This window comes from Hydra viridissima, unplaced genomic scaffold, assembly GCF_058129835.1.
Source record: "Hydra viridissima isolate aposymbiotic clone 2 unplaced genomic scaffold, HvirCarnegie_v1 scaffold_9, whole genome shotgun sequence".
Lineage (NCBI taxonomy): Eukaryota > Metazoa > Cnidaria > Hydrozoa > Anthoathecata > Hydridae > Hydra > Hydra viridissima.
In genome coordinates this window covers 2479727-2501466 of record NW_028324308.1, presented here as the reverse complement: position 1 = coordinate 2501466, position 21740 = coordinate 2479727, and the positions used below count along the sequence as shown (strand labels likewise).

General features: G+C 27.3%; 2 protein-coding genes across 3 annotated transcripts in view; one reads left to right on the top strand and one right to left on the bottom strand.

Moving 5' to 3' along the window:
* Window positions 1-12429, bottom strand: part of LOC145185866 (uncharacterized) — a 24229-nt gene extending 11800 nt beyond the window's left edge. Inside the window, exons 1-19 of one of the 2 annotated variants that reach the window (XM_090097807.1) lie at window positions 12142-12429; window positions 11673-11901; window positions 10077-10151; window positions 9714-9841; window positions 9289-9415; window positions 9107-9166; window positions 8505-8576; window positions 8213-8293; window positions 7827-7904; window positions 7688-7741; window positions 7212-7259; window positions 6929-6985; window positions 6514-6572; window positions 6213-6407; window positions 3517-3582; window positions 3310-3371; window positions 2577-2651; window positions 1907-1986; window positions 120-188 (exon numbers count right to left, since the gene is read on the bottom strand). In XM_090097807.1, coding sequence (XP_089953933.1) covers window positions 120-188; window positions 1907-1986; window positions 2577-2651; window positions 3310-3371; window positions 3517-3582; window positions 6213-6407; window positions 6514-6572; window positions 6929-6985; window positions 7212-7259; window positions 7688-7741; window positions 7827-7904; window positions 8213-8293; window positions 8505-8576; window positions 9107-9166; window positions 9289-9415; window positions 9714-9841; window positions 10077-10151; window positions 11673-11762 — 1476 coding nt within the window. In that variant the 5' untranslated portion in view covers window positions 11763-11901; window positions 12142-12429. Of the gene's footprint in view, window positions 1-119; window positions 189-1906; window positions 1987-2576; window positions 2652-3309; window positions 3372-3516; window positions 3583-6208; window positions 6408-6513; window positions 6573-6928; window positions 6986-7211; window positions 7260-7687; window positions 7742-7826; window positions 7905-8212; window positions 8294-8504; window positions 8577-9106; window positions 9167-9288; window positions 9416-9713; window positions 9842-10076; window positions 10152-11672; window positions 11965-12141 lie in introns of those variants that run through there. The other variant, XM_090097808.1, reaches the window with a different exon arrangement.
* Window positions 12176-21740, top strand: LOC145185572 (WD repeat-containing protein 43-like). The gene is made up of 17 exons (XM_090097809.1): window positions 12176-12449; window positions 12600-12737; window positions 13701-13822; window positions 14081-14201; window positions 14368-14504; window positions 14659-14761; window positions 15098-15162; window positions 15797-15857; window positions 15945-16055; window positions 18995-19225; window positions 19367-19416; window positions 19566-19737; window positions 19824-19855; window positions 19944-20007; window positions 20360-20473; window positions 21232-21298; window positions 21377-21740. The coding sequence occupies exons 1-17, from the start codon at window positions 12180-12182 to the stop codon at window positions 21550-21552; spliced, it is 2034 nt and encodes a 677-aa protein (XP_089953935.1). The 5' UTR covers window positions 12176-12179; the 3' UTR covers window positions 21553-21740.

Here is a 21740-nt window from a genome sequence, read left to right as displayed (position 1 = left end):
TCCAAACATTTATAAACTATTATGCCATATATTGGCATATTTAATGTGACACAATTATTACATAATTCTTATGAAAAAAGAGGAATACAGAAAAAGAAGGCTCATTACAAATCACTTACTGCTTGAACATGAGCAACCACACATTTGTCATTTTCATCTTTTAAGTTTTCTACTTCACTTTTATAACCCTTAAAATAATCATTCTCTATATACAGTTGTGGACAAAATAATAGTAGTGGCTAGTAAAACAATGATTTGTGATAATAATTTTATGTAAATTTAAATATAAATTAATAAATTTAAGCATAACAGTAATACAAACACTGAATAATGAAATGGGAGTAAAAAATGTTGGTAACACTGTTCAAATTACTTTAGGGAAGTCCCGAATTTTATATTTGAAAATATCTAGATTTGTAGGTTAAAATAACATCTGTTGTTTCCTATCAATCTATTTATATTAGCTTTTTGTTTATTTGGTTTTAGTAAGACTAATTTAAGGTAAGATTAACTTTAGTGTTAATTTAATGAAATACATAAAATAATTGTATAAATTTATTTTATAAATAGAAATTATGGGTTTTGTAGTGCAGAAAAGAGACAACTAATTATTAAATTAAAACAAGAAGGGAAAACATACAAATGTATTCAAGAGACATTAAGTTGTTCTCCTATGATGATTAGAAATGCTCTAAAATGGAAAAATGTAGGCAAAACAAGGGACTGAAAAGTAAGTTAGTCGCCAGAAGCCCAAGAAAAGTTCCCCTTTTGAAAAAAAGGCATGTGGTAGCAAGATCACATCTTGCAAAAATGCATGCAGATTGGCCTGTTTCAAAATGGCAGAATATTTTGTGGTCTGATGAAAGCAAAATTGTTTTATTTGGGTCAAGTGGACGCAGGATGTATGTAAGGAGGCCACCTAACTCTGCATACAAACCGCAATACACCATAAAAACTGTAAAACATGGCAGAGCAAAAATAAATATTTGGGGTTGTTTTTCTTATTATGGCATAGGGCCAATCTATAAGATTGATGGTATTATGGACCAAGACATATACCTTCAAATATTACAAAATACCATGTTACCCTATGCAGAAGAAGATATGCCCCTTAGATGGGTTTATATGCAGGACAACGATCTAAAGCATATCAGTCGTAGGGTAAAAAGTTGGTTCATCGAGAATAGGGTTGCAGTTATGGATTGGCCTGCACAGTCACAGGATCTCAATCCGATCAAAAACCTTTGGACGGATGTAAAAGAGGCAGTTTATAGTCAAAAACCAAAAAATCAGCAGGAGTTACGGCAAGTTGTCCAGAATGCTTGGAACAACATTCCTTTAGAACATTTTCAAAATTTGATTAACTCAATGCCGAATAGATGCAAAGCTGTGATAAAAAACCGGGGGCATGCAATTAAATATCAATTTTTTACTATTGTTTAATTAAATTTATATCATTTTTTTGTTAATAAAATAAATCATTTGCAATATAACATTAGATAATTTAATACTACTATTATTATGTCCAACTTGTTTTTTATACTTATGTAATTATTATAAATAATTATATAAGTATAAAAAAGTTTATCATCTCACACCTATTTAATTAATAATCCAGTATTACAATTTCATTTTCAGTAACTGTTTAAAGAAAATAATATTAATTCGTTAATTTTAATCACACTACTATTATTTTGTCCATAACTGTATACCAATAACATTGCTTTGTAAATTTTCTTCAAAATGACAGAAATATTTTTAAGAAAAAACTTTAAAAATGTTACAATGTTTTTAGATAATTACATTTTTGTTTTTAAATACGCTGAATGTATGATGTTCATTTTTATTTTTCCATGAAATTAAAACTCAAGCAATTACAAAAAAAATTTTAAAAAATTATCCTTACTTCATCATCTGCAAAATTTTCTAACATTTTTTTGATATCATTGAGCATACTCTCAACTGATGATGTTAGAATAGTGAGTTCTAAAAGAACAAAGAACAATATACAAAAGATTTTAAAATACTATTAATCAAGACTTATTGTTGTAAACTGCATCAAAAATAAAAATTTAATACAGAAAATTTATAAAAAAAAAAAAAAGGTTTTGAAGTATTATCCGGCTTGAAATTGGATCACAAATCACAAAATTTTGAAATGTTGCTATAGAATTTTTAAATTCATTCTAATAATAGCTGTTTTTTCTTTTTAAATTAAAAAAATTATAAAACAAAAAATAACTTAAGCATCTTTTATTACAATACTATTCCACAATGAGGTAAATAACTTTTGTTATTTTGTGCATCTATTAGAACTAAGTTATTAAATTAAAAAGAAGATTTGGTAATTTAGTAACATAGTTGAATAAGATTTTATAAAAGTAGCAGTATGCAGAATAAAGAGTTAGAAAACCATTAGTACCAATAGAGATAACAACAGTTCAACGGGGAGTCTAAAATAAGACTGTTTAAAGTAATCGACAAAGATATTTACACTACATAGAGTTATTCAAAAAAGAACAGCTATAAAATTGCAGCCCTGATTTAAAAAATTATTAATAATACTCAACAAAAACCTTCTATATCTTTTCCAACTTTAGAAATGAGATCAGGATTATTACGAAGAAATTGGTTTTTCAAAATTAGGTCATCTAAAAAAATAAACTTTTATTAATATGTAACTCAAAGCTATCGCTCAAAGTGTTAACTTTGAGTATACTCATATTACATTTAAAAAAAAAGCAGTACAACATTAGCAATCTGATGAATCACTGTTCTTAGTAGTATTATACATGAAAATTTTTTTACTTTTATATATAGCAGTTCAAAAGAAAAACAGCAGTTTGAACTGTCTAATAACCAAATATTCTGAATAACTGCCTTATTAATTGAAAGGATATTGTTCAAATAAATAGCAGCATGGAAAGGCACTATTGTTGTTAAACAAGAGTTGCAAAAAATTTACAAAACTCTGATGTAATGCAGATGAGTAAAAACATGAGTCATACAACTAAATAGTAAATCAGTAATTTAGATTGAAGTCAAGCTTTTAACATATTTCTTAATTTTATACATTAAGAGTTTTCAGAGAAAAAAGTTTGAAAAAACTTTTACTTAATTTTTTTTTTTTTTTTAAAGGACTGCTGTTTATTGAACACAGCAGTGTACTTTTTTCCAGCAAAAATCTGTTCAAATTAATGAGCTTTTCTACTAACCAACCAACATCAAATATAAAACTTTACTTAAACAAAAATTTATTACAATAAACTCTACATAAATCTAATATTCAAATAATTAATATAAGTTAACCTGGAAGACAATCTCCTTTTGGGTTAAGAAGCTCCTCAATATTCATAGCAGACATATATTGGCTAGAAGAGTATAACTGCTTTTTAATAACTATTATTAAAAATGTTTTAAAATGGGAAGAAAAAGGCAAACTAAAAAACAACTCACTGATTTTAACTTTAAGCAAATCAGAGCAATTCATTAAATGTTTTGAGCCATACTACTAACCTTAACTGAATATTTTTATTTTCAATTAGAGCAGCGATACTTCGTAGATGGTTATCCTTGGCCTCACTGTATAAAAATAAAGTTGTCAATTAGTTATATTTAGAACCAAAAAGATTATTGATGATTAAAATTGAGGTGACAGTAAAATAATTGAGATTCTGGGTAAATACTTTTGTTATTGTTCTATTGCAATAAAATCATTAATTGCTACCACAGTAGTAACTATAAGTGCAGCAATTGAATTAGCATTTCCAGCAGAGGACTACTACAATCATTAATATTTCCAATATATAAATTATTATAAGAATATACCCATTTAAAATCTCAGTATATGAGAATATGCCACTTCTAACTTTATTATCAATTTATAATTTGTCAATAATTTACTTCTGGGATGATTTACAATCATAGTTTTTCACTTCCAAATCATATGGCTCTATAGATCTAAGTGTTTCAGTTAATTCCTTTTGAAAACCCAACATGGTCTTATGTTGATGCTATCATTTTAAAAATTTTTTATTTGTTTTTGCATGCACTGGTCAAGACCAAAGCAGTGAATGGATTTTTGCTATCGTTTCAATAATTTATTTTTTGATTTTGCATATACAATGCTGCTCAAAAAACTTAGCACACATTAGATTTAAGTTTCATTTTTCTTCTTTTAATTGAATTTTTAGGCAGTAAACTTCTTATGCCTTTTCTATTTTTTATTTACAGTTAATTAAAACAAACCTTATATAGAAAAAAAAAAAAAAAGAAAAAGAAAAAAAAATTACATTATTTTAACCATCTATTTTTAACTTAAACAGAGACTGCTAATTAAAGCGGTGTAAAAAAGCTGCTCATAAGTTTAGCACACTTGCACTTCTATTGTCTTTTAACTGCTGCTTTTTACTTTTTGACAACAAATTTTTACTAAAAAGTAAATTTAACTTTCCTTTTTTACATAATAACTGAACAAAAATTTCTAAGATATACATAACATGTATTACCTCATTTGAAATAAACTTGGTATTTTTTGCTTAAATTTTGTCCATAATTTGACCAATAAGATGTGAAAAAAATCAATTAGCTCTGAAATAAAACAGCGTATTGTAGGACTACATCTTGGTGGTTTCAACAGTTCTGAAATAGCTCGAACTCTTAAGTCTGTATCTTGTTCAAGTGTACTCAGAATGATTCAGAAACTTGAAAAAACTGGTATTACTGCAGAAAAAAATCGATCTGGACGACCAAGAATAACAAGTATCACCAATGATAATAGTATCTATAGAATTGCAAGAAAAAAGCCTAAATACTCAGCCAAAGAGATTGTACAAGAAGTGAACTTGGCTCTAAAAAATCTTATCTCAAGACAAACTGTAAATAGAAGATTGATTGATCGAAAACTTTGTTGCTACGGTGCTGCCAGAAAACCACTGCTTAAACCAACAGATCGGTTAAAACATATCAAATTTTGTAGAGCTATTTTGAAAATGACTAATTATGAACTAAGAAGAATAATATTTAGTAAGGAATCCAACTTTACAGTTATTAACCGAAAGAACAGAGTGATTATCCAAAGACACTAATATGAGATGTTTCATAGTCGCTTCGTTGTGCCGCAACTACAAGGTGGTGGAGGTTTGGTAGGCATATGGGGTTGCATCACATGATGGCCAGGTCTCTGCTACTTATACGATGGTTTTATGGATCAACATAAATATATCAAAACGCTTGAAAATCATTTAATCCTGACTAGAGACATCTTTTTTAGTAATGAGTCGGAGTGGCAGTTTCAACAAGACAACACTCCTTGTCACAAGGCAAAAATGGTGACTATTTGGTTTCAAAAAAACAACATTAAGGTACTTCAGTGGGCAGCTAGATCACCTGACCTTAATCCAATCTAATATGTATGGATTGTACTGGACTGCAAACTCACTAAAGCTCCCATAACATCAGCTGAACATCTTAGGGAAAGTTTGAAAGAGTCGTTTGACAGCTTATCAACTGATTATTGCCGAAAATGGTTTGATTCCATTAAAATTCGATTAGCAAACTTAAATCCAGTTGCGTGATAAACTTATGAACAGCTTTTTTTTAACTTTTTTTTATATACTAACTTTGATTAAAGATATTTAGTGATAGACAATTGTTTTTTTTATTTTTTAGTTTTCTCTTAATATAATTAAAAAAGTCAAATAAACATGTTGCATTTTTTAAAAAACCTTGAATTTCTTATTTTTATTTCATTTTTAAAGAAAAAAACACAACTTAAATCTGTGTGCTAAATTTTTGAACAGTATTGTCAAGATCAAGCAGTGAATGGATTTGCTATCATTTCAATAATTTTTTATTTTTTTTTGCATACACTAGTCAAGACTAAGCAGTGAATGGCCTTAGGAAAGTAGTAGTCTAAACTTAAATAGAAATAGAAAAATTTTTTTTTTGACTTTTTAATCTAAAAAAATATTTTTAAAGCTATAGCTGAATGGTAGTCAGAACAGTCATTTGTAAACTGGTGACACCAAAATATATGTTTTTTTAAGGATTATGTAACACATTAGCATAATGGTTAAGATGTTATGTATTTTTTTTTCTTTTTACAAATTAAGAATTTTCATTTTTAAAGAAAAAATGAAATAAAAGTAAAAAACAAATGCTGACTGAAAGAAATCCTATATAAAATTTTGTGGAATCTAAATTAAACCTGCCTATAAAGTGATGCCAATTCATGAGCCTTCATTGGCACTAATTTGTAGAAAATATCAACACCTGCAACACTAGCATCATTGTACTGAAATAGGATTGGTTTGATAAGGTTAACACCTTTAATTTCCTCCATTGAAGAAAGCTCAGGTACTATCATATGATAAACAAAATCATTATCTTTCTTTGCAGCATCGTACCTTTACAAAAAAAAGTTTAAGTATTTAACATTTTGGAAAGAAACAAATTTTATAACCAATATCTTTGTACCTTTTTAACACCATTAGCTTAATGAAATGTACTTACTTTTGATTAACAACATCAGCAATAAACTGAACAGACTCAATAACTTGAACAGGTTGTTTCTGTAATAAATAAGCAAATAATGAAAACCTTAACAACCGCAAATATGTTGTGTAGCAAGTATGAAACAAATGTAAAGGTAATTTGGTTTTCAAGGTCGAGATTTTCAAAATAATTTATCATTTTCAAAGTCAAGATGACTTGAGTGATGAAATATTTTGAAAAAAAATTCCATTCATAAGGGAAATATTGATTTAGATAGGAACTTATTTTTATCATTCTAACCTGTATTTTAAAATAATAACACCTGCTCTAAAATAACATTTTGAAAAGCATTCTCTGTGAGATAATTTAATATTTTTGTAGTAATACTTTAGAGACATTTTAAAAATTTTATAGAGATTTTAAATATTTTAACCTTCAACAACTTTGTAGCTTCGGTGATTTTTTTCAAAGCAGCTTGCATGTAGCTAACCTATGTTTAAAGATAAAAAAAACAGTAAAAAAGTTTTCCATGAAACTTACCAAGATAGCAACTAATGGATTAGGATAATTGATTCTTAATGTCTTTTTTTTATGAGTAAAATTCCTACTGCAAGATATGTGCATATTCTACATTAATGTGCATCCATTTCATTTTGACTTTCATAAAACTTACATTGTTGAGTAAATTAGTTAAAAAAAAAAACAAAAGTGAAAACCTTTGTTCCAAACATTTCTTTTTCCTCTGCATCATTTGACATGAAAGTCTAAAGAATAAAAACTTTAAAGTAAAAATTTTAAAGAAATGATGAAAAACTACAGAACTTAATCTCTGTGTGCAAAAATGAAATTGGTGCTCTATTTAACAACTAAAATGCAAGAATAGTACCTGCATTTAAAAAAATATTATTTATTTTTCTATTAGCATGCACTGGTCAAGATCGAGCAGTAAATGCATCACGGGAAGAAATAACATAAACTTTAAAATTAAGAGTAGCAAAAAATATTTTGGAAGAGAAAAATTATGAAATGCTTTTTCATCTACGTGATTTGTAATCTATATGATTATGAATCATGTAGATGAAAAAAGCATTTAAAAGAATATGTAAAAGGTAACTTACATATGCCAGTGCATGATATGATAATCATGTAGATGAAAAAAAGCATTTAAAAGAATATGTAAAAGGTAACTTACATATGCCAGTGCATGATATGATAATGCCTTTATTTTCAGGTGTTTAATCCAACTCTAAAGAAAACTTTAAAAATATAGAAACAATTACAACAATTAAAAAGTACATAAGCTTTCAATTTAAAAAAAAAAAAAAAACAACCTTTCTTGTAGAAGATCCTATCTCTGCAGTACCAGGTTTATCCAACAAACTTGCAGCATCATTGAAATAATCAACAACCTATATCAAAACATTAATTCAAAGTTTGAGTAAATTAGTTCATCAGATTTTATACAAATGTTTAGTTATTCTGTTAGAGAATTAATGTTTATTTATTAGATGGTTATTATTTTAAAAACCTTTTTGTAAAATTTCAGGAAGATTCTAAAGGAGTTATTAGTTATATTTGCTACTTTGTGCTCCTGTTAGAGAATTAACAGTATCTTAGATCATAAAGTGCTCACTTATTGGTAATATCAAAAGTTAAAACTGAAAATATTTATTTATGACAATGTTTCTATAAAGTATTACTAACAGCTTCTTAATACCTGTATGCTGACTCTTGCAATTAGCAAAGCATTACGATTATCACGTATTGACTTTTCTAAAATGCATTCCAATGATTGACCCTATAAAATGAGTTTATAAGTTATAAGAAATATGCTTTCTTTTCATCTTTTTTGCTTAGCTACCTTTTTTCAATTTTAACATTGCATGATAGTAAATCACCAAGTAAAAGTCATTAATGACGCTATGAAATTTAATAAGCTAGCAAAATAAGACAATAAATTTACAAGCAAACATTCTGATGTAAAAGAAAAAAACAAAAACAGAACTTACCATCATCACATTTAATTTCATTGTTAAAATATCTTCACTCATATCAGGAAACTCACCAAGAGAAAAATTTTCCTAAATAGATTTTACAGTTCCATTAAAATTTTCCAAGAAACAAAACTTAATTATAATTAAAATAAACAAAAAACAAAAAAACATACCATTTGTACAATGAATTTTAACAGAAGCCTTAGTTTTATATTATAAGAATGTGCTCATTTGAAGAAAACTTAATTTCATTAAAAATCATTTCAGGCTTTAAAATACTTGACATTCCAAAATAACATGACATGTCATGCTAAATGAAAATGTTATTTAAATTCAACATATTACTTACTTTTATTGTAGAAATTACACAAACATTTAATAAGAGATGAATTTTTTTTTAGTCTCATAAAAAAGCTTAAGAATCAAAAACGTTAAAAAATTTAGATTGTGTTAAAAATTCTTTAAACTTGACAAATTGCCATTCTAAGAGCTTTTCTTTTTTGAAAATCATTAGATATATATTCAAAACTAATAATCTAAAAACAATAATTCATTAAAGTAACAAGAAATATATATATATATATATATATATATATATATATATATATATGTAATACTTTAAGAAATTGATATGCTCCAGCTGCAGTTTGGAAATGTGTGCATGCAGATCTCAAACTCTAAAATTCAAATTAATATTAAATTATTGAAAAATCGTTAAAGCACTTAAAAAATAAACTTTTAAAAGTTTACAACTTCTTTTTTTCCATAAACAGGTAAACACAGAAATTTTTCAAATAACCTCATCAGAAGAGCAATTTTCATTTGCACCAAGTTGAGAATATAAGCTTGCCAAGCTATACAAAACACAGGCTTGCTCAAATCTAATATCTTTGTAGGAAACTGGCTCAAAGTTATAGACATCATACCTAAAGAAAACCAACATAAGATTGTAAAAACTTACACAGGTCTTGGCACTAAATTTATACTTAAATATATACATATAAGTGTGTATATGTATGTATGTATGTATGTATGTATGTATGTATGTATGTATGTATGTATGTATGTATGTATGTATGTATGTATGTATGTATGTATGTATGTATGTATGTATGTATGTATGTATGTATGTATGTATGTATGTATGTATGTATGTATGTATGTATGTATGTATGTATGTATGTATGTATGTATGTATGTATGTATGTATGTGTAATGGATTACCAGATAAAGGTTGTAGAAGCAGCTCCCCCTTCTCTCATTGGAAACCTGGACTGCAGATAATGGAGTTGTACATAATACTTATGAAGAATAACACATCCTTGTTTATCATGTGGGATGCTTGAAATACTCTAAACAAATAAAGACTGATTCTAAATTATAATTAATCATAATTTTTACTTTTTTAAAATGCTTTTTAACAACTTTTAAATAAGTAAGATAAGATAAAAGCAAAAGAAAACACATTTATTATATTATTTGAAGAATTGAAACTTTAGACATATTCAAATGGTCTGAAAGAAAATAAAATCCATCCAGAAACTACAGTAAAATAAAATCTATGAAGATAAAAAAAATACTACATACTTTCCTTAATTGGGTTATTTGATTGATTTCATTTTGATAACTATTTGGATCTTCATGGTAAAATTCGTGAATATACTAAAATAGTAATATATAAATTTTGGTCAAAGAAAGATAGTTAAGCACATTTCATTAGTTGGTTAAAAACTATACATTCTCTAGCAAATAGCCTTGAAGAATAAATAGAAGAATAAACAGAAAACTTATGGAAAAATAACAGATTTTACACTGTGAGATCCTTGACATTTAATATATTTGTACTATCTTTAGCTCATTGCATGCCATTTTATAAATCTTATATTTTTATATTTTTTATAAGTAGAAGCTCCTGGACCTGCTCCTACGGTTAAAAATTTCTGGAGGAACCCAGCAAGAAGAACTTAAGCAACATACATGAAAGTTGCAGTTGTCTCCAGAATATGCAGTTTAAATTTACATCAGCAGAACTTCAAAAAATATAAGAACCAAAAAGGGTAGTATTAAAACTAAATTTGTAGCTTACAAAGATGGAATGAAAGGTACAAATTATCAAAGAGGTTTAATAATTTTTACTTTACAAAAAACTAAACAAACATCACAGGAGTTGATTTTCAGCAATTTAACAGTAATATTTCACAGAAGTGAGCAGCTTTAACCCTCCTTGAACATGTTGTAAAAAAAAACTATTCAAACTCCTTTAGAATCTTTTAATTAATCATAATGTATATATGCATGCATGCATGTATACATGTATGTATGTATGTATGTATGTATGTATGTATGTATGTATGTATGTATGTATGTATGTATGTATGTATGTATGTATGTATGTATGTATGTATGTATGTATGTATGTATATGTGTGCATGCGTGTGTGTGTGTGTCTGTCTGTCTGTCTATATGTATACATATATATAAAAAGGATGCATGCAGTATTTGAGAACATCCATATGTAGCTGGAACTTCACAAGGCAATTTTTTTTTCTTTTCTAATTTCCTTTTAAATTCATTGAATCATTCATGAAGACCTACTTTATGTACAGAAGTCCTACTTTATGTACAGAGGAAAATTTAACTAGTTTCCTTTTAGGCATAAATGAGTTAAAGTCTCTGTGAGCATAATTCATTGAATCATTGATGAAGACCTAAGCTACAAGTCCTACTTTATGTGCAGAGGACAATTTATGTTAGTATTAACTTATAAGCAGAAAAATATCAGAGAAATATCTTTTCAACAAGCTAATGCAGAAGTTCCCAACATGTATTGGTTATTTTGCTGAAGAATAGGGTGCATTTGGTTTAGGCATGCATTTGTTTGAGAACGTTATTGCTGCTAATTGAATAATTGATTTTATTGAATAATTTTATAATCAAGTTATCCCTATATATATATATATATATATATATATATATATATATATATATATATATATATATATATATATATATATATATATATATATATATATATAAATCTAACAGATTTTACCTAACTGATACTAGTTTTTACGAAAAGAGATATTAATTAGATAAAATTAAAAAGTAAAACTCTTTTAATACCATCTAATTAAAACCTCTTTTTGTGTGTGTAAGAAATAGGAATTAAATATATATACATACTTTTTTCAAAGGCTTTTCAAAAACATCCTCTGTTACTACTGGTTCCTTTAGATCAAAACTGATCATAAGTTGTTTTGGACATCCTTCCATTACATTTATTATTTTTATACAAAAATATTTTTCGTCATTACTTTATAATATTTGTTATCTGTCTGATTTACAAACTAAAATATTCAGTTTCATCTTTCGAACCATCTTGTTTACTAGCGAACTATGCTGGCAAGTAACACTGAAATAAAAATTACATTAATCGGTGACAATTTCACGTCTAAATGTCAAGCTTAAACAAGACTACGTCACTGCTTAAGCATAGTGTATTTGGATACATTTATTTTTAAAAAAATTTGCTTATTCAAGAAAAAATAATTTGTAAATATTTTGTCATTATTTATATTAGGTATCTTATAAACAATATTGATGAATAAAAGTACTATATAAATAAAAAAGAAAATAAAAAAATAATAAATACTGAGATATCTACGTCCAAGGGAGTCAAATCGGATGCGCATGCCAATTGTGGGAATAATTAGAACGAAGGTACTACACGTGCAACCTTTCGCAAGCAAAATGGAGCCAACTCGTCGCGACTCTCGAGCATCTTCCTTTACACATAATGGCCTGTTATTTGCTCTTTTATCCATAGATGGTAGATTAAGAATATGGGATGTTGTTTCTGGAAAAGTTGTTCAAGAATTTTCCCCGGCTTCTACTATAGAATCATCATGTACGTGCTTATGTTGGACGCGAAATCGAAATCCTAAAGAGAAAAAAAAGAAGGTTAGTTCATTTCTGAGTATCTTTGATGTATTAAGAAAACTTATTTTTAAGAACAATATCTCGCTAATATTGGAAACATTTTATAGCTATTTACATGACTTAACAACAAAAGTTTATTTTGAGTCCTGCATGTGCATTTTATGATTTTAGGAGTCTAAAGCTAAAAGAAAAAAGATAGAAGAAACTAATGGTCTTCAAGTTACTGATTATCTATCATTAATAGTTGGAACAAAAAATGGCACTGTGTTTATATATGATCCAGTTGTTGGTGAAATCAGCACTGTGTTTGTATGAACTGTTAATAAATGTTAAGCAAAATAAGTGTTTGAAAGAGCACTTATTTTGCTTGATTAGTTTAACTTAAAATTTCTTTGTTGTATAGTTAAAGGTCTTATAAATATGAATATTATATTCTGATAATTAAACTTGATCTATCTTATATCACTTTTCCTCTCAATTATTTAACCATTTAAACTATTGAAATTCGATGCATAATTAGATGGTACTGCATCTCTACCCACCCCCACCCTTCCCCATTTCCTTTTTTTTTTCTTTTTTCTTTTTTTTTGTTAACATATAACATAGTTATGATAGTGAATTTTATGCTGATTAAGAATAGTATAAAAACAAAGATTTCAAAATCAATGTAAAGTGCTCTAATTTGAAGTTGAAAGTTGAAAATTTTACTTCAAGTTGCCAATATTCACTATATTTTAATTATGTGTATCAATGTAAAAACTAAAATTTCAAAACAAGTTTCAGAAAAAGATTTTGATTTATATTTTTTTGTAAATAGTCATTCTGTTAAAATATTCACAAGAATAAATCACATGTTTTATAAGAATTATGTTTCAAGAGAATAACAGGTTTTAAACTTGTTTGTCTGTTAGATTCTCACTCACAAGAATTGTTGCATTTATAACAAACCAAACAACTTTTAAAATTTCTTTTTTTATAGTAAAAATCAGGTTGGCAATATTTTGCCTAGTAAGTTAACTCAAGATGAAAAATTTTAGCGATTTATTGAATAATTTTCAAATTTTAAACTATAATACCTTACATTGATTTTGAGACCTATGTTTTTATATAACCCTTAATTGGTATAATATTCCCTATCATAATCATAAAAAAGGTGGGGAGAAAGTGTAGTAGCATAATTAAACATGACTTACATTATATCTTAATATGATTAAGTATGGTCAGTAAAAAATTTAAACTTATAACAAGGTTTTTGCTTTTCTTTTGTTTTAGAAAGACCAACACACAGATCAAGTGAACTGTGTGTCATACTTTGAGGGAACTGACTCATGTTACACATGTTCTGATGATCGATACATAATGGGATGGTCTAATCAATCAGGTAAAATAACAAGGTAAATATATTTCCTTTTAACCTAATTTAAAAAGATTATAGGAAAATTTTAAATTTAGTTACATGGAAATGACACACAAACTGCAGATAAACATGAAGTGCAAAATCAAAATTCATAGAATTATTACAATCTATATTTATCAACTTTTTTTATTACAAACTATGTTGATCAACTTTTTATGAAAAGCTGTTTTTTTATACTTTAAGGGCTGATTTGCTAAACACTTTCTCTAAGTAATTTCTCTTTAATTTTTTTAAGCAAATGGAAGGCTGGTAAACTACCTATCCAAATGGTTTGTGTTGATTCTAAAGGAGAATCTTTATTATCAGCTGGAAATTCAATTAAGTTATGGAATCTAAAAACAAAAGAACTGCTAATGGTAAGAATCTGTTGTATAAAATTTTGTTTTCACTGAGATTAAACACCTTAAATATTATTCATCTGTTAATGTGAAAAGGAGTGGTTTTAAATATTGTAATATATTTTTAAGCTCAAATTGCAACTCACTTAACTTTAATAAGAAACAATTCAACTCATTTGTTTAGGAATTCAATGGACATTCTTCTTCTGTCACGTTATTACAATTTTCAGCATTCTGTTCTGTACAACAGAATCCGTTGTTGAGTTCTGATGGGTTTTATTTTTTATCTGGCTCTTCTAGTGATAGAGTAGTCAATGCATGGTATGTATATTGTGTATCAGTTGTTTAATCAGTAAATGTCTTAAGCCTTTGCTTCATTTGTTGTTTAGAAATTAAATGCTGATATTTCCCATGTTTTTAGATAATCTTTTAAAGTGTATCTTTTTGGTGTGACTTATTTTATGTCATTTTTTAGGCATATAAATTGTTCAAATCCAAATAAGCAAGCAGTAGCATCATACAGGTTGTCAGATATTCCTGTTTTTCTTGATTCCATGGTTGTTGAAAATGAAGACCAGGTAACTAAAAATTGTTGTTATGGATATCAGTATGATGTACATATATTTTGGTGTACAACTCAAACATCAATTTGTTCAGTTTATTTCTTAACATATGTACTATGTGTACTATTTCTTATATATGTACATATATGTACTATTTCTTAATATATGCAATATAGTATATGTATATTGCACTATGATTGGATTCCTGTGCACAGAACAATTCACAAAAGCACATGGGATCTCTATTATGATAAGATCACACCATATCACTTTTGTTTTAGTAAGTTTTAATGTTTTTTTTGTTAGTCAGAATATTGCAGTTATAGCATTGTTTTTCTATTTGTTTTTTAGCCACTAAAAGTTTGTGTTGGCTGTCATGATGGAAAAGTTCATTTTTTTGAAAATGCATTAAATGGGTAAAAAAAAATTTTCCAATTTACTATATTACGTTGTAGTATTCTTAATATAAATATTTTATGATTTTAAGATTCTAAAGAGTTTCAACTTCAACTCAATTTATATATCCTGTGCTGGTTTATTTTACTTTTCATATATCTATATTTCTCTGAGTTATTTTTAATTATTGTTCTTGTTTTTAAAAAATGTAAAATATAGTTACTGAAATAAATTGCAAAGCTCATTATGTTCTTATTGTATGTTTTAAAATTATAACAATATAAGAGTTAAAATATGATTTTTTTCTGATTTATTCTGTTTAAATAGTGTAACAATTATATTCTTTCTGAAGAATATATAATTATTTTATACAATAGATAATTAGGCTAGTTAAAATATGTTTTAATATCTTTAAACTCATTTAAATGATTAGGGTGGTAAATTACTATTTAAATAGATTGTTGTATATTATGTTACCAACAATTGTTTCCTTACCAGAAAATAGTTGAAACAATTGTTGGACTACTCATTAGATGCTTTTTAACTGCCTTTTTTATTTTTTTATTGATATCAATTCTATATTTGAAGTTATCAAACTCTAAAAGATGCTTTTAAAAAATTGTGATTTTTAATCTGTTAAATTTTTTAATATAGCAAATCTACCCGGCCAATTGAACCCAAAAAAGTCTTAGATCTTATTCAAAAGGAAGGCAAGGTTAGTAATAATATGAAAAACTTAATATCTTTTTTGTGGAATTTTCAAATGTAACTTTTATATTCATATGAATGTTAATACTTTTAGAGATCAAGCTCAACCCCTGTTCCTTTTGTGAATGGAGACCTTGAATACAGTTCTGAGCTGTCTTTGAAGCTTGTTTTTGGAGGGACTGTCAATCCCACATTTCAAACTTATGTAAGATGGGTTTATACCTCAGCCTATTGGCTTGATGTTAGCTTGATATTGATTTATTTACAATTTTGAGTTGTTCAATTTTTTATAAACCTGTTTTGCAGTTATTGTTAATATATTTATCTTCATGCTATAACAAAATGCATATTTTAAACTTGTTCAACACTTGTTGGAGATTTCTGTGGTATCCTGTAAGTGCTCTCAGAGAATATTTATCAAGCTTGAATATATGTTTTTAGTAATTTTTTAGGAAATTTCTTTGACAATCCTGCTCAATTAACTCTTACCATTATCTGGCTATGACATCCCCAGAAAATATGCCTTTGTTAGATGCAAATGAATTCCTTGTATCAGTCTTTTTTGAGAGCTTCTTATGCATCTGTTTATACAGCTGCTTTATTATTTTGCTTATATGGTAGCTTCCTTCACACCTCATGTTTCAATTTAGATTTTGTACATTTTATTTAAAGAGCATTCATTGTATTTTGAGGGTACAGTTTTCTCAGTTCTAACTCAGACAGTTGGTGATTATTTTTGTAAAGTTAGAATATACACTATTATTAATTTAATATTTCAAGTTTTTTAAAGATGATTTAGTGCTTGCTTCAAATTGTCTGTTTATTGGGATAATATTTTCCACCTATTTTCTAACTTAGTCCCTTTCTTTCCCAACTACCATTTATTCTTTTTCCTTGCTGTGAGTCAAATGCACCAATGTATCTAATTTTAATGTATTTATGAGACTTGAAAACTTAAAAAAGACTTCTAGGTATGATTCTGATCAACATTTAAGGTTATAAAACTCCAGAACAAATTTCGAACTAACTTTGAACTTAATAACCGTTTATTGATAAGTTTCTATTTGATATCAATTATTTGTGAAAGTTTCCATAACAACAAATGAGGATAGAATAAATTGGGACAACCCCTACAATCATATCAATACATCAGAACCCCTGCAATTGACAGGAACGGAACTCCTGGAATTTTTACTTTACCTTTATTTATAATCAAAATACTAAAATATTTATATTCTAAATAAAAACACTAATAATTAAATTTTAGATTAAAAAAAGGAAATAACACAAATAGAAGACCAAAAAAATGTCTTTCACCCCTCACAACGTTGTTGATATCAAATAGACAGGCACACACACACGCATTCTGTCTAAAATAAGGCATATATTTCTTTAAAAAATGTGGGATTATTGAAATAAGTTAATATTTAACATTATCATAGCATTGAAATAATTGAAAATTGTAATGAGTTTTAGATAGTTAAGACTTTCTGTAAGGTAGTAAAAAAATTAATGACAGCTGCTGCATTTAAAAAATGGTGATAAAGTGTTTAGAAGAAGAAATTGAAGAATTTAACACTTAAACAATGTAAAAGTGTATTGGAAAAGTTGTTACAAAATTAGAAAGGTGAGAAACTGCAATATGGTGCTATTAATAAGGTTGCAGTCAATTATGAGGTTAGTTGTTTAAGTTTCTAAAATTTGGCAAATAGCTATAAGCCAGTATAGTCAAGGTCAATTTTTTGTGGATGTTTCGTTCAAAAAAATGAGGAGGAAAGTATAACAGTGTGGTAATAGTTTTAAATTCATTGTCTCCAGTTAGGTCATATTTAATGAAACAAAATAAGTTGACAAGTCTGGCATTTTGCTTTTCTATGGTAAAACCAAAAAGTTATTTTCAGAGCATATATAACTAGATTGACAAAAAGTGGTTCTACTTGACCCAATTGAACTGTTTATGCCACCTTGATGAAGAGCCACACAGCAGCTGTAAAACTAAGTGCTTTATTGCCAAAGTAATATTCATGGAAGCTGTTTTCAGGCCACACTGTTTCACATTCAAAAAACAATGTATCAATGGAAAATTTGGTATATGGCCATTTGTTTACAAACAACCAGCTCAGAAATGTTTCTAAAGTAGGTTCTAAATGAAGATTGATTTAAAAAAATATTGTCTCAGTCATCTCAAAAGAATGCAAGAAAATGCTTTTGGAAAACCTAATTCCAGTAATAAAATCAAAATTTCCCAAAAGTTATGAGCACAAAATAACTTACTTGCAACAAGGTAATGCAAAGTCTCATTTCTCTAATATTGATAAAGCTATTTTAGCAGAAAGATCAACTGAGGCTTGCTTCATTCAATTCAAATCATAACCACCTAATAGTCCTAATTTAAATGTGTTAGACATTGGTTTTTTTTAATTCAATACAGTCTTTATAGCATACCCATTCAACAAATAGCATCAATAAACTGATTGAATGTGCAAAAAATCTATTCAATGAATTAAATATAGAAAAACTTGATGTGTATTTCTAACTTTACAAAGCTGACTTGAAGCAGCCATGTTGGCCAAAATGTCCAACTTTTACAAGATTCCTTGAATTAACAAGGAAAAACTTAGTCCTGGTGGGGGATTGCAATCAACAATGTCTTATTCCATGGAAACAATTGAGTCAGCATCATCATTATTAGAGTAAAAATATCTTTTTATGTTAATTTCCACTTAAGTCCTGATTAACTAAAAATAGAACATTTTTTATGAACAAATATTGTTTTCCTGGCATGTGTACACCACAAAAACAAATAGGATGAGTTGACTTGTCAAGGCTGTTTAGTCTGTTTGAATAAAATAGTCATTGAAGTAAAGAAAGTTGCCAACCCCTGTACAATCTGATTTTTGAAAATAGTTTGTAAAGATTTATTTATATATTTGGATAATTTGTACTTATTTCCTTAACGAAATCTTTAATTAATGTAAATCTGAATGCTAATTCTATAGTACAGCATAACAATGGTTTTTATAAACTAGTTTAAGGATTTTTTAGAAGTTTTTTTCTTTTTTCTTTTTAATAAAGTTTTAAAAAATATTTAAATTTTATATCTTAAAAAGAATAAAATATAAGAATAAAATACTTTTGTTTTAGATTTACTCTACCTTGGATACCTATAGTAAAATAGTTATAGAAATATCCAAGAATGTTTTGCTCGAAGATAAAAAGAGTTCAGAAGATACAGTTATTGACTATCCTATAACAAATCTTTCGACTAAATATCTTGGTCACAGTCATGTTGTTCTTAAAAAGCGACCAGATATTGTCATTGATGTGAATGGAAATGAAGAAGATAGGCAAAAAACAGACACTGAGCAGGATCTGGTAGATGTTTTAATTTTTTTGAGAAAGATTTGGAAAAAATGTGATTCCTAGTTTTTAAAAAAATATCAAACTTAGTTAAATTTCTAAATCTTTGATAATTTTTTTAAATCTTTTTATCTTATAAATGATATGTTTTTTAAGAGGTCCATGGCTGAACGAATGAAGGATGTTACTCCAGATAATCATAAAAAGTGTGTTGCTTAAAATAATAATTGTACATATTTACTTTTTTTTTATTGTTGTTAAACGTAAATTAATTCAAATTAAAAATTAGTGAAAATGTAGTGTACTATCATGTTGCTCTTTTATTGACTTTTTTTCTTTTCTTACATCAATCCAGATCTGTTAATAAACCGAATGCTGGTTCATTTTCTCAAATGCTAGTGCAGGCTATTCATAGTACTGATGATGTTCTATTAAATGAAATCTTATTTAAGTTCTATCCTGAAACTGTTCTTCAAAATACTGTTAAAAGAATTCCTGTTAATTTGATTGGTCCTTTTATAACAATTGTAAGTAAAATTTTCCCATGTATTTAAATTTAATTTAGACTGTCAAATAATTTTTAGTTTTTTATAATTTTTTCTGCATGTTTTAGATTGTTGACAAGCTTCAGCAGAACCCATCAAGGTTTGCTCTAATTCTACTTTTAAGAGTATAATCTAAATCTTGTAAAATGTAGTAAATATTTTGATGTTGTATAACTTGATATTTTTAGATCAAGTGACCTCTCTACTTGGTTACGAATAATTATGGGTGTTCATCTAACACATATAATGACAGTATGTATAACACTTTTAAGTCTTAATTACAGGGTTCAAAATGACATCCAACTATCAATCAAAAACTGTCTAATGTTAAGATATCATAATTTTCTTCATGACAATGATGAGTTGTGCAGGGGTATTGAACATGTAAACATGTATGCATGAGTGGCCAAGTGAAAGATTAAAGTTTGCAAGTGGTAATCTTTAGTTTTTCCACTTGGTTATTTAAAAAGCACACACTGAGTCTTAACACTTCTAAAAACAATTTACTGTATCAATATTACTATTACACTATTAATATGTTATCCTGTAACACCTTGAAATACTTTGGGTTATTGCTTATAAGTTAATATCTTTTTCTTCCTAGAATCAGAGTATTTCATCGACTTTAGGTACTTTATATAATTTGTTAAAAGTACAGCAAGAAGTTCATCCACTGCTTTTAACTGTTCAAGGGAAAATAGACCTTCTCATTTCACATGTAAGTTTTAAAGGCACTTCATTATTTGTTAGCATATATTTGCATTAATGTTGTTATTCTCCTAAAAGTTTGCTCTAAATTTTTTTAAATTTACTTAAATTAGATTTTAAAAAATCATAAAATCTATTTTCTGTACCTTAAATATCCCTCATAATTTTCCTCAATATTAGTTATGCATATGTTTCTTGATAAATTAGAATCATATTTATGGTTTGAGGTATATCAATGCAGATCTTTTCGCATTCATATACTTTTGAAATGTTTATGAGTGTAGTAATTATCTGCAACAACCAGATTTGGATGTGAAAAAAATAAAAGTAATGCTTCCAACCAAGTTTGTCTAACAAATATTTAGATTTAGATAATGCAACAATTCAAAATCGCATTTCCCTTGCTGATTGTTTTGTGGTCAAGCTATATTAAACTTAGTGTATCCTGAGCTAATTTTCTTATTTATAACTGCATTTTCATGAGTTTCTCATTTAAACTCCTCAAATGTATTAGTATTTTCCTTGCATCTTGCACTCCGGTTAATCTATTCAAGTTTTATATACATCCCTTTACTTAATATGTTTATGTGCATTATGTATGCAGACATGTTTTTAGAAGTAAGGGTACATAAATGTAGGCCTTTTCGCATTTCTAGACTTAAAAATGTCTTTGGATGTAGTAAACACCTTGAACATTTCTTGACTTAAAAAGTGTATATAAGTACATATACACATTTATGCATACATATGTAAACGTTTGTTTTTTAGACCGCCAATAACAAATTGCTGGTTGAGGATGATGATGTGAATGACGCACCTCTTGTCTTTAACGACGGTTAGTTTGATCACTATTATAAATAATTTCGTGGTTAGATTTTATTTGTTTATACTGCTCCTTTATATTTAAATCTAGATTCTGAAGATGAAGCAGAGGCTTTATTTGGCAAGCTTTTGGAATCTGACAGTGAAGGAGTTTCTGGAAACAATTCAAAAAAGGAAGAAGAGGAGTTATCAGACAGTGTTGAAGAGTCCGACAGTGAAGATAACGATGATAACGATGAAAATGATAGTGAAAGTGAACAGTATTAAATAAATTTTATAGTTGTCTATTTAGTAAAACCATTTCGCATTACTCAATTTCAAACTGGATTGAATCAGTGTATACGCATGTCTCACTTCAAATAAAAATCTTAAATTGCTTTTTAAAACCTTTTAAAGATTTTCAGGTTTAGTTTGTACATGTTATTTAAATGAATATCGACATTTTTTCATTCGAA

Coding starts and splice junctions, on each gene's coding strand:
- LOC145185572 (XM_090097809.1), top strand. CDS start 12,180: ATGCCAATTGTGGGAATAATTAGAACGAAGGTACTACACGTGCAACCT. Junction 14,505..14,658: donor GATAGAGTAGTCAATGCATG/GTATGTATATTG, acceptor GTCATTTTTTAG/GCATATAAATTGTTCAAATC. Junction 21,299..21,376: donor ACCTCTTGTCTTTAACGACG/GTTAGTTTGATC, acceptor ATTTAAATCTAG/ATTCTGAAGATGAAGCAGAG.